Below are 12,553 nucleotides of genomic sequence, written 5' to 3' on the forward strand. Positions count from 1 at the left end.
TATAATGATGCATTGTCCACAGGCTGCTCTGAAGCCGAGTGAACAACAGGGGCCCGCCGGGACTCTGGGACCAGTCTGAGAGCGCCCAGGGGATGAAGCAGCAAATAATAGCAACAGGATTAGAAAAACTGAAGGTTGTGGAGTCTGCAGGAGCATACAGCGGAAACAAAGCAGTAAGTTATCTGCAATGATTGCATTTTAATGTGTTTCCCGGTGTTATTCAGGCGGGTCAAGATCATGTTTTGTGTTTATAAGTTCTGAGTTACTTCAGACACAATGACAATGATGATCATTTGCTGCGATGGTTAATACGTGGTTCCTGTATATGAACACGATTAATTCTGCTTCATTTCAGACCTTTGTCTCACTTGCAGTAGCTGATATAATCACTGCTGGAATTCTTAATTCTTTCTGTGTGCAGAGAGCTTAGAGTACAGTGGGAGGTTAAGAACTGCTCTATTTTCACAGGTTTTAATACACATTATACTTAAATAACAGAACTGTGTATTGCATGCTCTAGTTCACTCATGTAACTTATATTTGTATATACAATATGTAATTTTAAGTACTTTATGTGTTATTCTAGTCTGTAGGGTGAGTGTCAGTGGTCCTGATGACTACAATTCATATATATATATATATATATATATATATATATATAGTGGTTATGGACCTGTGTGCTCTAATCTGTAGCATGAGAATATAGCATGTAATCATTTGAGATGGTATTCTGTTTCCTGCCCAAGGACTACAGATGAAAAAGTTTTTTTAGCTAACTCTGGTACAGCTAAGAAGCTGTGCACTGTCCCACTTAAACAAACAAATACATAAGGATATAAGTAGCAGTATAAGCTGTCTTTTCAAACCCAGCACGAGCGTCTGTAGGACTGTCCCAGCAGGCCAACATTCACACAGTCCCGTCAGCTTTCAAAGCAAACATTCCTTTGGCATTCTGACCAAACAGCCAACAATGCTTCTTTGGCTCATTAATCAGGGAAAGGACCCGGGCAGGACTGCTATTCAAACTCTTAAACAATCTGGTCTAAAATATTTTTCAAATCTTAACAGATGACCCAAGACATGACAATAATAGATTTAACAGTTTTGTTCCTATAGATAAGATAAAAAGAAGAAGTGAGGGTGTGAACTTTTTTTTAATGTTTGTTCATCTGGAAAGGTAGCGTTTAGTGTGTGGAGACGAGCAATGATTTGGCCAGAACAGCACAGCACACACTTACAGACTACATTAACAACCAGAGTCCCGAATTTCAAAACAGGAAATCTTGCACGACGTGATATTGGAGTACACAAACATGCCGATGATGGAAGACCGCGCTGCCTGCGCTGCAGAAGATCGGTGATAATATGGAGGTTACCAGCTATGAGTTGCTAAGGGCCATACATCAGGAATGCGTGCACATTCTCCACTTTCACCTTACGCACACACTACTTTTTTCTCGTAAAATGCGTGTGTGCGAGCTAAAAAGTAGTGTGTCCCAGCTAAAAAAGTTGTTTGCGTGCGAGCTAAAAGTAATGTGTGTGAGCTGCTCCACCTAACTTCATACCTTGCCTCCTGATCTTCAAATTCGGACCGTTTTCTTCAGTAACAAAAGAAAAAGAAATGTTTTCACCACCAAGGTCTATTTAGTAAATGTTCTGAAACTTTTGACGATATCACATGATCTTGATCTGTACATAACATCAACAATTCCATGCAACGCATTCTCATGAATGGGTTCGTATGATATCGTACCAAAAACGTTTTGTGTTAGCCAGGGAAAGAGCACCATGAGGTTACAGCCATTTCAACGGCCATTGTGGTTTAGTTTAGCCGGCAAGAGGTTACTGTGAGTCAGGTACAGAGCATCGTGAGGTCACGTTCTTTTGCATTTGAGTTTAGATCATGAGAACAGCCTGTTCCATATAAATATGTTGTTTTCCTGCAAAATAAGCACCTCAAAGAATCGGAATTGAGATTCAGTAAGAACCGGTTTCAATAAGCAGAATCGGAATCGATCAAATTGAAACAATACCCAAGTCATGAGTCCCCCAAACGAAACCCCTCTCAGCAAAATCTGACCGGACACCAAAGTGAAAGCCACTCTGAATTTTTCTATTTCATTTCTAATACAACGATTTATGTATTATGCTGGCCTAGATATACTAAAAATGCCATGAACATATCCTCAGTGTTCTCTATAGTAGCTAGGGCTCTGTTTGAGACACTGAACATAGTAACTGAACATACTGACACTGGTAAATTAAACCCTTCATTATCCTCTTTTGATGTTAGCAGGCTGTCCCCGTGTTTGAGTTGAGGATGTCTCTGCAGTCTCTGATGATGGCCCTTGCCATGGTCCTGGTCTTCCTGGGCCCCCACGCTAGCATGGCAGCCCCTCCAGGTGAGCCAGATGATGAGGCTTTTGACCTCGAAAACTACGACCTGAACAGTGAAATGGACTGGGAGAACCTGGACACCAACATTTATGGAGACAGTTATGATTACGACGACTTGGACCAAGAGGTGAGGAGGAAGGAAGGGATAAAACACTATTACCGTGTCGACCTGAATATAAGACAGGAGTTCACATCCTCAGATCTTGAACTTTGACAGACGAGAGATATGTGTTCATGTCAGGTTATGTATTTGAAGGTTATCATTCCTCATATAAGTCCATACATTGTGTGCAAGGTTGAAATTGCAAGCTAGTAAATGCTCTGTTTTTGGTTCACTCCCTATATTTGGGTCAGATCACATTCTTACCTGAAGTGAAACGAATGTTAGAGCACTTGGAAGCGAACCGAGACCCCCGTTTTCAAGCGGACCAGAGTTCGGTTGTTTGGTCCGAACTAAAGTTCGAAAGGAGTTTTCACACCGCCTCAAATGAACAGGACTATCCAACGAAAATGCTCCAGGGTTCAGTAATAGCAACCTTATTTATATCTACACAGTAATAAAAGTATTTGAACTGTCTCTCTCTCTTCCTGGCTGCCCTGGGAGGACAGATTGAGGTGGGCACGGTGGCACCAGAAACCCCTCCACCAGCCAACCAGCCCACAGCTGAACACTACGAGGAGGAGTTGACCCTGCCCACCCTGCCTCCAGCTCCCGTCACCCTGGACTTCAAGGGACCAGGTCTCTTTGGCCCTGACACCGGCCTGGGTAGGTCAAAGCATCAACTGGGTCTATATTTACTGTCAAAAAAGTAGAAAAATCAAAAGTATTTATATCAAATTGTGTCAAATTGTGTGTCTGTTCTGCGTGCATATGTATTAAAACTCTGCCGTCTCTGTGTGCAGGTATGCCTACCTGCCTACTGTGTGTGTGTATTGGTGGTAGTGTGTACTGTGATGACATGGGCCTGGATCAGATCCCACCCCTGCCCAAAGAAACCACGCATTTGTATGGCCGCTTCAACAAGATCCGACATGTCAAGAACACAGACTTTATCAACCTCAGTGAGGATTCCCTTTGGACGCAGCTACTATAAACTCTGAGATAAATGACACGTAAAAGACAATAGGATTTCCTGTTGTTGTTTGTTACAGATAAACTCCAGTCCATTGATCTAACAGGGAACCAGATCTCAGGGATGGATGAGGATGTGTTTCGCTCTCTGCCGCAGCTCAAGGAGTTACTGCTGGCTGACAACAACCTGCAGGTCATGCCTGAACTGCCAGTCACCATGAAATTCATTGATCTACGTAACAACAGGTTGATCAGTCGTGGGGTACATCCCGAAGGATTCAAGGTAAATATCCTGCATATATGCTTAAAATACAAAATTGTTTTACACATGAAGATTGGTTTATTCGTACTAGTATCACTTGGTTCATGATTTGTGGTCCTGGAGGAGCTCTGTCAGGTTTGAGAAAATAACTAATGTTTTGACAAAAACTCGACTTGTACCCTTTTTTCACCAACATGTGTATGAATATGTGTAGTATATGTACTGTATATGCATTTAAAAGCAATAATATGTAGTGAGTATCCCCTAAGTTCAAAGTTGCCCCCCCTTCCCCGGCTCAATGGCCAGAGAGAGAGAGAGATGGAGAGAGAGAGAGAGAGAGAGAGAGAGAGAGAGAGAGAGAGAGAGAGAGAGCACAAATAAACACACACACCTCTACGGGAAGGTGACCCATTATTGGATTATGAGTGAATGCACAGCTTCAGCCTGTGTCTGTGTGTGTCTGTGTCAGGTAGCTACACCTGTGTGTCGGTATGAGACGCTGAGGGGCAAAGTGGCGGTGGGGAATGAGAACGCTGTTATTGGCTGGGAGTAGTCTCGCATTGCCAGACCTATCTCCCCATCTCTACCTATCTCTCCTGCGGAGGAAGGTCTGGCTAGTCCACACAACATTCTCTGGTTTATTGGCATTTCTTTAAACCAATCACAATCGTCTTGGGCGGTGCTAAACACTTGAACGCAGCAACGCTGCCTCTGCAAAATAGCCTCGGGAAGGAACTTCTTTTGGTGCAACGTGTACGTTCAAAAGTAGTTTTAGTCGTGCAACACAAAACTTTGGACAGATAGTCTAGCTAGCTGTCTGGATTTACCCTGCAGAGATCTGAGGAGCAGTTAACCATAGTCCTTAGAAATCCACCGGAGGTTAGAATGCCAAAAGAAAGAGAGCGGAAGGTAACGGACATCTGGACGAAAATGAGGGACATCCGGCGGAACCTCCAGCGGCATTGGAACAATCCAGTAAATTAAACGTCGTCGAAATATAGATGTGGCCCAAAGGCTCTTTGTTACCACCCATAAACGTCCTGACTGACCAAGAGAAAACACAGGCAGAGGGCAGGGTCTCTGCACATCAGAGACCGGAACAATAGTGGACGTAGCAGCAATGACGTCACCCATTGGTTTGTGGACTACTGTTTTGAAGCCTTGAGTTTGACAATTTGGCTGTCAACGTCTTGGTTTTTTGGAGTCGCCTCCTGCTGCAGACAAACACTACCACACACTTCTAATGGGTCATAAAGGATGATTGAGAGGTATTACTTACGTATTTGCCTAACAATATCTTTGGGAAAATCCGTTACATATACTTTTACGACAAAGTTTACAAAGTTTCTACACCTATACAGGAGTAGTTTGGGAAAAACAACAGGTGCAGGCAATACTTTGTAATCCTGCACTATCAAACAGCATAATACATCTTAGTATCTGTGGATAGTTAGAACATACATTTTCCAGCAACCCCTGGTGAATTATGGTGGGATCCTACTGCTTTCTCTGACCCCCTTAGGCCTGCAGCCATCCTGGTTTATTAAACAATGAAAAACATGAAAAATTTATTAAGTCTTACTCAGTAAATTTAATAGGTTGTTTAAGGTCAAGACAGTTCATATTCAGTGGGTGTGGGGCTCCCTCTTGTGGATAGTTTCATGTATTACTGTGTTATGGGAGTGTTTCTTTTCTCCCCATGTAGGATATGAGCCAGCTGGAATTCCTCTATCTGTCCAACAATAACCTGGATTACATTCCTACACCTCTACCACTGGGCTTGAGAGTGTTACACCTTCAGGTAGAAGCACATTCATCTCATTCCTCTTCTTTTTTCAGGCCTCCAAAGGGTAGTTTGCAGCCAGATCACATCAATTAAGAACAGCATTAACAGCAACAGCCACTGCAACACTGTAAAACATAGTCACAGACATAGAAATATATAGAAAAGAAATCCCCCAGCCCAGCCTTCCCAGACCTAGCCTGGCTACAGAATCAAAGGACGATTTAAACGTGTTTCATCTTACTTGTTTTCAGTGCAGACAGGGGGGTGCGGTCGGCGCACATGGTCGCCGCAAACCGTCCTCTCGTTCATACTGATTGTGGTCAAAGTGGTCGGAGCGGCTCCAAGAATGAACTTCTTCTCTTCTGTAGGCAATCATTGCATTGTGGTGTCTGCGTGGTTACAATACATGGTGCACAGCGAGACAGAGATACATCAGAGGAGTGGCTACACTATGACGAGTTTCCTAATTTCTTTTACTCAGGAACGTGTTAATAAGAAAGACATAAAGAAGAAAATTAGTGTTTTCTCCCTCTTTCTTCCTGTGGATGGTGTGCAGGGTCAGTCGGTCAAAGCGTGGTAAAAGGGCTCCTTTGATTGTATGCCTGGCCGCATGTCGCACCAGGCTGCAGTTTCGTTATATCGCCGTCCACGCCGCCGCGAAAGCTAGAAGCATGAAACACGTTTTTGTCGTCTAACCACCTTATTTACAGTATCAAATCATAACAAGAGTTATCTCAAGACACTTTACAGATAGAGTAGGTCTAGACCACACTCTATAATTTACAAAGACCCAACAATTCCAGTAATTCACCCAGGAGAAAGCATTTAGTGTGACAGTGGCGAGGATAAACTTCCTTTTAGGAAGAAACCTGGGACAGACCCAGGCTCTTGGTGGGTGGTGTCTGACGGTGCCGGTTGGGGTTGTGATGAACAGTGGCAATAATAGTCACTATAAAGAAAATGGAACTATGACTAGAAATAGTAGATGTAGTAGTTCATGGCGTAGCAGGGCACTGCAGGGTGTAGCAGGGTGTAACAGCATACCTTATAATTCCCTGATTCTGCCTTTGGTCGAGGTGGCAGTCATCCCATTATCCTCTAATCCTGTGCACTTTGCACTCTGCAATTTTGTATTTTTAATTAGGGCATGCTATGTAAAGTCAACGCTGTCCCTCAATAAATGTTTAATGCACTTTAATACACTTTCCTTGTGAAAACTTCAACAGAAATGTCCTTGTTCCCCAATCAGAATAACAACATTCAGTCTCTGCACGAGGACACCTTTTGTAACAGTCATGATCTCAACTTCATCCGCCGTAACCTGGAGGATATCCGTCTGGATGGCAACCCGCTGAACATCAACCTGTTTGCCCAGGCCTACGTCTGCCTGCCACGCCTGCCTGTAGGGAGTCACTGACAGTTGCAACATTAGAAAAACCAAATCAATGCATCTACATTAACACAAGTTAAATGGTGTTGTGTGTTTTGACAACCCGTTCTCACTCCTAACTCGTAAAATACGGACGCTTGGGCAGTGCCTCTCAGCACCAGATACAACGCAAAAAGCCCCCTTCAACATGTGTATGGAGCGCACCGGGCAGAGCAGCTGCTGCGCTTTAAAGGTCCCATGCTATGAAAATTTCACTTTATGAGGTTTTTTAATATTAATATGAGTTCCTCCAGCCTGCCTATGGTCCCCCAGTGGCTAGAAATGGTGATAGGTGTAAACCGAGCCCTGTGTATCCTGATCTGCCTTTGAGAAAATGAAAGCTCAGATGGGCCGACCTGGAATCTTCTCTTTATGAGGTCATAAGGGGAAAGGTTTCTCTGCTTTGCCCACCCAGAGAATTTGGCCCACCCATGAGAGAGAGACATCATGGCTTTCAAACGAGCAAAGTGGCAGTTGGTCAAGGCCACACCCCCACCCTCCACCTTGCCCCCCCTTGCTCCTCCTCAATAGCTACAGACACAGAAATGGCACATCCTAAGGAAAGCTCATTGTGGGACTGGCTGGCTCTAGTTCTGCACCAGCTGAATAATCTCTTAAAGAAAGAGAACTTCAGATACAGTATTAGGGGACCACTAAGGCCTATATAAAAGAGACTTCAGATACAGTATTAGGGGACCACTAAGGCCTATATAAAAGAGACTTCAGATACAGTATTAGGGGACCACTAAGGTCTATATAAAAGAGACTTCAGATACAGTATTAGGGGACCACTAAGGCCTATATAAAAGAGACTTCAGATACAGTATTAGGGGACCACTAAGGTCTATATAAAAGAGACTTCAGATACAGTATTAGGGGACCACTAAGGTCTATATAAAAGAGACTTCAGATACAGTATTAGGGGACCACTAAGGTCTATATAAAAGAGACTTCAGATACAGTATTAGGGGACCACTAAGGTCTATATAAAAGAGACTTCAGATACAGTATTAGGGGACCACTAAGGTCTATATAAAAGAGACTTCAGATACAGTATTAGGGAACCACTAAGGTCTATATAAAAGAGACTTCAGATACAGTATTAGGGAACCACTAAGGTCTATATAAAAGAGACTTCAGATACAGTGTTAGGGGACCACTAAGGTCTATATAAAAGAGACTTCAGATACAGTATTAGGGGACCACTAAGGTCTATATAAAAGAGACTTCAGATACAGTATTAGGGGACCACTAAGGTCTATATAAAAGAGACTTCAGTTACAGTATTAGGGGACCACTAAGGTCTATATAAAAGAGACTTCAGTTACAGTATTAGGGGACCACTAAGGTCTATATAAAAGAGACTTCAGATACAGTATTAGGGGACCACTAAGGTCTATATAAAAGAGACTTCAGGATGGGTCAAACAATACAGGACTTTCACCCAGGAGACCGGGGTTCATGTCCCATGTGTCACTGAAACGTTCATTTTTATAACCCCACCCACGATCTTTTCCTAAACCCAACTGTCCCGTTGTTGTCCCGCGTGTCACTGAAACGTACCTGTTATAAGCCCTCCCAGGATCTTTTCCTAAACCTCGCTGCCTGTTGTTGTCAGTTAAACGTACATTCCGACCCAGAGCATCAAAAGTGACGCCAATAGTCCCGATAAAGTGCGTTTAGATAAAGCGTGTTTAGATATGATTCTAAAGGAGAATTTTAGCGTCAATAACAACGCCAGAGGCACCTGACCAGGTGTCCGTATTTTACGCCATGGGAGTGAGAGTGTGTTGGTTTTGAGGAGAGGAACTTGCAGCAGGACTGTTTTGCTGATGCTTTAGCGCCCTCTGCTGATCAAAGTGTTCAACTGAACATTATGCTTACAAAAATGTATTTTGCATCCTGATCCATATTTAAATACGCATTCCAAATAATCTGTGTAACTTTAATTTGGATGATCAGAAAACACCACTATTGTTTTGCATTACATCACAATAAAACACACCGGTTTACTGTATAACTTTCTAATGTTGATATTTTATTATCTATATATTATCTGTATATATATTTAACTCATCATTGTTCTTGTCTGAAGAAAGATTTCTCTCCTGGGAGAAATACAGCTTCTTATCTTAACATATTATTATTATTATTATTATTATTAGTGATATTATGTACTTAACCCTTTAACAGAGATAACAAATTAGTAGTACAGCAAGCTTCAGTTCATTCAAGATTTTTCTCAATGACATTTGATCCAAAAAAGAAAGAAAGAAAGAAAGAAAGAAAGAAAGAAAGAAAGAAAGAAAGAAAGAAAGAAAGAAAGAAAGAAAGAAAGACTAACAATAATTAAAATTATCAATCAAATTATTTCACTTTCCATTTCTTAAAGGGTAGTTTCGGGGGGTTTTCTACCTGCACCCTATTCCCCCATGCCTTGGTGTCTAAATTAATTCTAAGTGTCTGACAACATTATGGAATGGAGCCCAACAGAGATAGACCTTTTAAGGAGTAAAATCCTTTTTGTTTAACATGAAACTGCTCCGAAATCACCATCACCAAACTCCACCAGACTCCGTTCAAATAAACAATCATTTTAGCGTACAAAACCTAAATATTTTCACATGTAAATTGGTAAATTAAGGATTTATTTCAAACAAACCAGAGTGGTGATTCAAGGCCGCAAGCATGAAGTGAACATTGGGGGGGGGGACCAAATCTACCCAGTTCCCGCGCAAAATGAAGTATTCCCGTTGACTTTGGATTTCATGCATGTCCTGTACGTGCTAATACAAAGGATATATGCTAACATTAGCTAGCTAACATGTTGACAAGAATTCAACAAAACACTGTGAGACAATTGTCCATTAATAAAATTGTCCTTTTAATAACAACAGTGAAATAGCCTACATAACATTCATATTACATTCTAGTTTTCCACTTTTGAATACATCTGAAAAGGGACGGTAGCCTGCCCACAGCAGTGGTGCAACAGCTTCGGCTGGGGTATAGCAACACCACTTGAATAACCTACAGTAACGTAAGAACTGCAGTAGGCCTAAGCTACACTGTATATGGGCCACTAGAAATGGTTGTAATAATAATTGCTTAAAAGTTTAGTTATGATGATCATACAAATTTGCTAATGATTATTCCGGACAGCGGTGCATAGCTGCCTGTCGTAGAAAAGCAATATATTTTAACCTATCAATATATTGAGAATATTAAAATATTGGGGGGGATGTGACCCATCCAATATATATTATGATTACTAACTTGTGGTGATTGTTGGAACAGTGGGAACCAAGACAGCTTTTGATAGTTTTATTTAGTTTCTGTCGACATTGAACAAAGTGTGTTTTACGATGATAAAATGATTGTTTATTTGAATGGAGTCTGGTGGGTTTGGCGATAGCAATTTGGGGGATGTTTTTCTGTTTGTTTTGCTCTTTAACCAAAAGGTCACCCTCGGTCAGTGTAACGCTTATCAGTTCAATTTTCTAAGCACAAACGGACATTTGGAAAAACAGAAAAATGGGTTCAAATATCTAATTTTTCATTTTTTTTTCCCACCTTGACAAATTAAAAAATTTGATCTTTAACCTGTGTTTCCAAGTCAGGCACTTGGAACAACAATCTCAGCCTGTCAGCGGTCAGCACCTTTGTTGACATAAATTGAAGGTGCACAAATGTACTATGTATAAATTGTGGTGGTTGTAATGACACATCTACGCCTGTAGATGGAGCTCTGCATTTACATTCACAGCTGCTGTTAATCTGCAGCAAACACTTCCCTCTGACAGGCCTGTTGCTTACAATCATACCAGCAGTTATTAAGAGCTTATGTAGCGTGCATGATCAAGAAAGTAATGACAAAATGTTCTTATTTTCTTGTCTTTTAACAGACAAAAGCGAACGCCACTTTGATCCATAACGAAGGCTATATTTTCACAACAGCAGGGTTGTCACAGTCGCCACTTTATCTTCAATCATTCCACAGAACTAACACTGTTAATTGATATAAAATCAATGAATATAATTTATTGATCATGAACTCGTTTTGGACGAGAAATGTTTTAGCAACATAACCCTTTAAAACCTTTTGTTCGACTTTTTAAACCAAACTTCGAACTTTTATTAAAACGTGACTGCTGTCAATAAACTAATAAACTGATAGACAAAAATTGTTGGTGATCGTGTTATAATGTGCTTGGTAGGCTAATGTAGAGAATCTACGTGTTTCAGAATCTCTGAAGAAGCTGGGGTCCAAATGAAAGGTTAACACAAAGATGTATTAATAAAAATGATGAGTCAAAATACAGAGAATTACGCTGCAGCGGGCCTTGATAATAGTTGTTTAACATCAACATTTAACGTTTCCACATCTATTTCGCGCCGAACCCCTGTCGGCCCCCTGATTTATTCCTCCAATCCCAGGGGCGGTTACTTTTCTCCTTCGTGAGGAAGATCCTTCCTCATAGGCTCTTCGTTGGCATGGTTGGACGCATTTTGTTGGTTTCTTCGCTGTCCAGTTAGGAAGGACATGCTCTAAACTCTGCCCCAGGGGTCATTTGTACCCACAGATCAATAGGTTCTATCATGCAGATGTTAAGTCTCACAAGTTTACATGAATTAACATTCTATTGTCCTAACCCAGACTAAGGCACCAGGAGGTTGGAGACTGAAGGAAGCAGGTTATTTCCTGCTGCGTAGCAGAAGGTTTCTCTTTATATGATAATAGTTTGTTTAAATCTAATCTATATGCAAGAGACAGGGAGAGAGGAAGGGTCAGTCTGGACCTATTCCTTAGTCATATACATTCATTCCTATTTTCATAACCCGGTTGCAGCATACAATTTATTACTTAAAACATACATGGCTATTAAAATCAGCGCTGTTCCAACTTTATTTTACTCAACAGTAAACATTCAGACTATTAAATAAGCTATAAAGTGTTTGGAGATGTAGGCCTATATAGATTATTTAGATCGTAGAAAAGAAAAGCACTTCCCTTTAAAATATTGATTGATAAAAGTGAATCAAGTGTTGTCAGTAGAGGAATGAGCCCTTGAGTCAGGTTGCTTTGTCGCCCCTCTCTTTTTTTTTGGTTTCAGTTTAGCTCCATGTGTTAATTATACAATTTTTTTTTTTTTTTCTGCTTTGGTTTGGTGTTTTCCTTTTCCGATTTAGGTCTATCTTCCCACTATTCGTCCTTTCTGTCTCTTCTTGTCACTCCCCTTTTTTAACCTTCCTTTTCCTCCTTCCTTTCCTTTCCTTTTTTTCCTTTCTTTTCTTTTTTTTTCTTCCTTCTTCCTTTCTATTTCTCTCTTTTTTCTTCTTCTCTTTTCCTTTCTTCTTTTCTCTTTCTCTCTCTTTTCTTCTCCTCTTCTTTTTTTTTTCTTTCCTTCTTTCTTTTTCCTCTTTTCCTCTTTCTTCTCTCTCTCTCTCCTGTCTCCTCTCTCTTTCTCTCTCTCTCTCTCCTTTCTTTCTCTTTCTTCTCCTCTTTCTTCTCTCCTCTGTCTTCCTCTCTTTCTTTTTTTTTCTCTCTCTCTCTCCTCTTTCCTTTCTCTTTTCTCTCTCTCTCTCCTGCCTCTCTTTCTTTTCTCC

At 41.1% G+C, this 12,553-nt stretch overlaps 1 protein-coding gene across 2 annotated transcripts; it reads left to right on the forward strand.

Moving 5' to 3' along the window:
- Positions 1-7,179, forward strand: optc (opticin). 2 transcript variants are annotated; one of them, XM_039796622.1, is made up of 7 exons: positions 1-173; positions 2,297-2,524; positions 3,007-3,163; positions 3,301-3,459; positions 3,550-3,752; positions 5,437-5,532; positions 6,767-7,179. In XM_039796622.1, the coding sequence occupies exons 1-7, from the start codon at positions 93-95 to the stop codon at positions 6,932-6,934; spliced, it is 1,092 nt and encodes a 363-aa protein (XP_039652556.1). In that variant the 5' UTR covers positions 1-92; the 3' UTR covers positions 6,935-7,179. The 2 variants fall into 2 exon arrangements, with proteins under 2 accessions (XP_039652556.1, XP_039652555.1); XM_039796621.1 differs by having other exon boundaries at positions 2-173; positions 2,294-2,524.
- The last annotated feature ends 5,374 nt before the right edge of the window (positions 7,180-12,553 follow it).

This window comes from Perca fluviatilis, chromosome 4, assembly GCF_010015445.1.
Source record: "Perca fluviatilis chromosome 4, GENO_Pfluv_1.0, whole genome shotgun sequence".
Taxonomy (NCBI): Eukaryota; Metazoa; Chordata; class Actinopteri; order Perciformes; family Percidae; genus Perca; species Perca fluviatilis.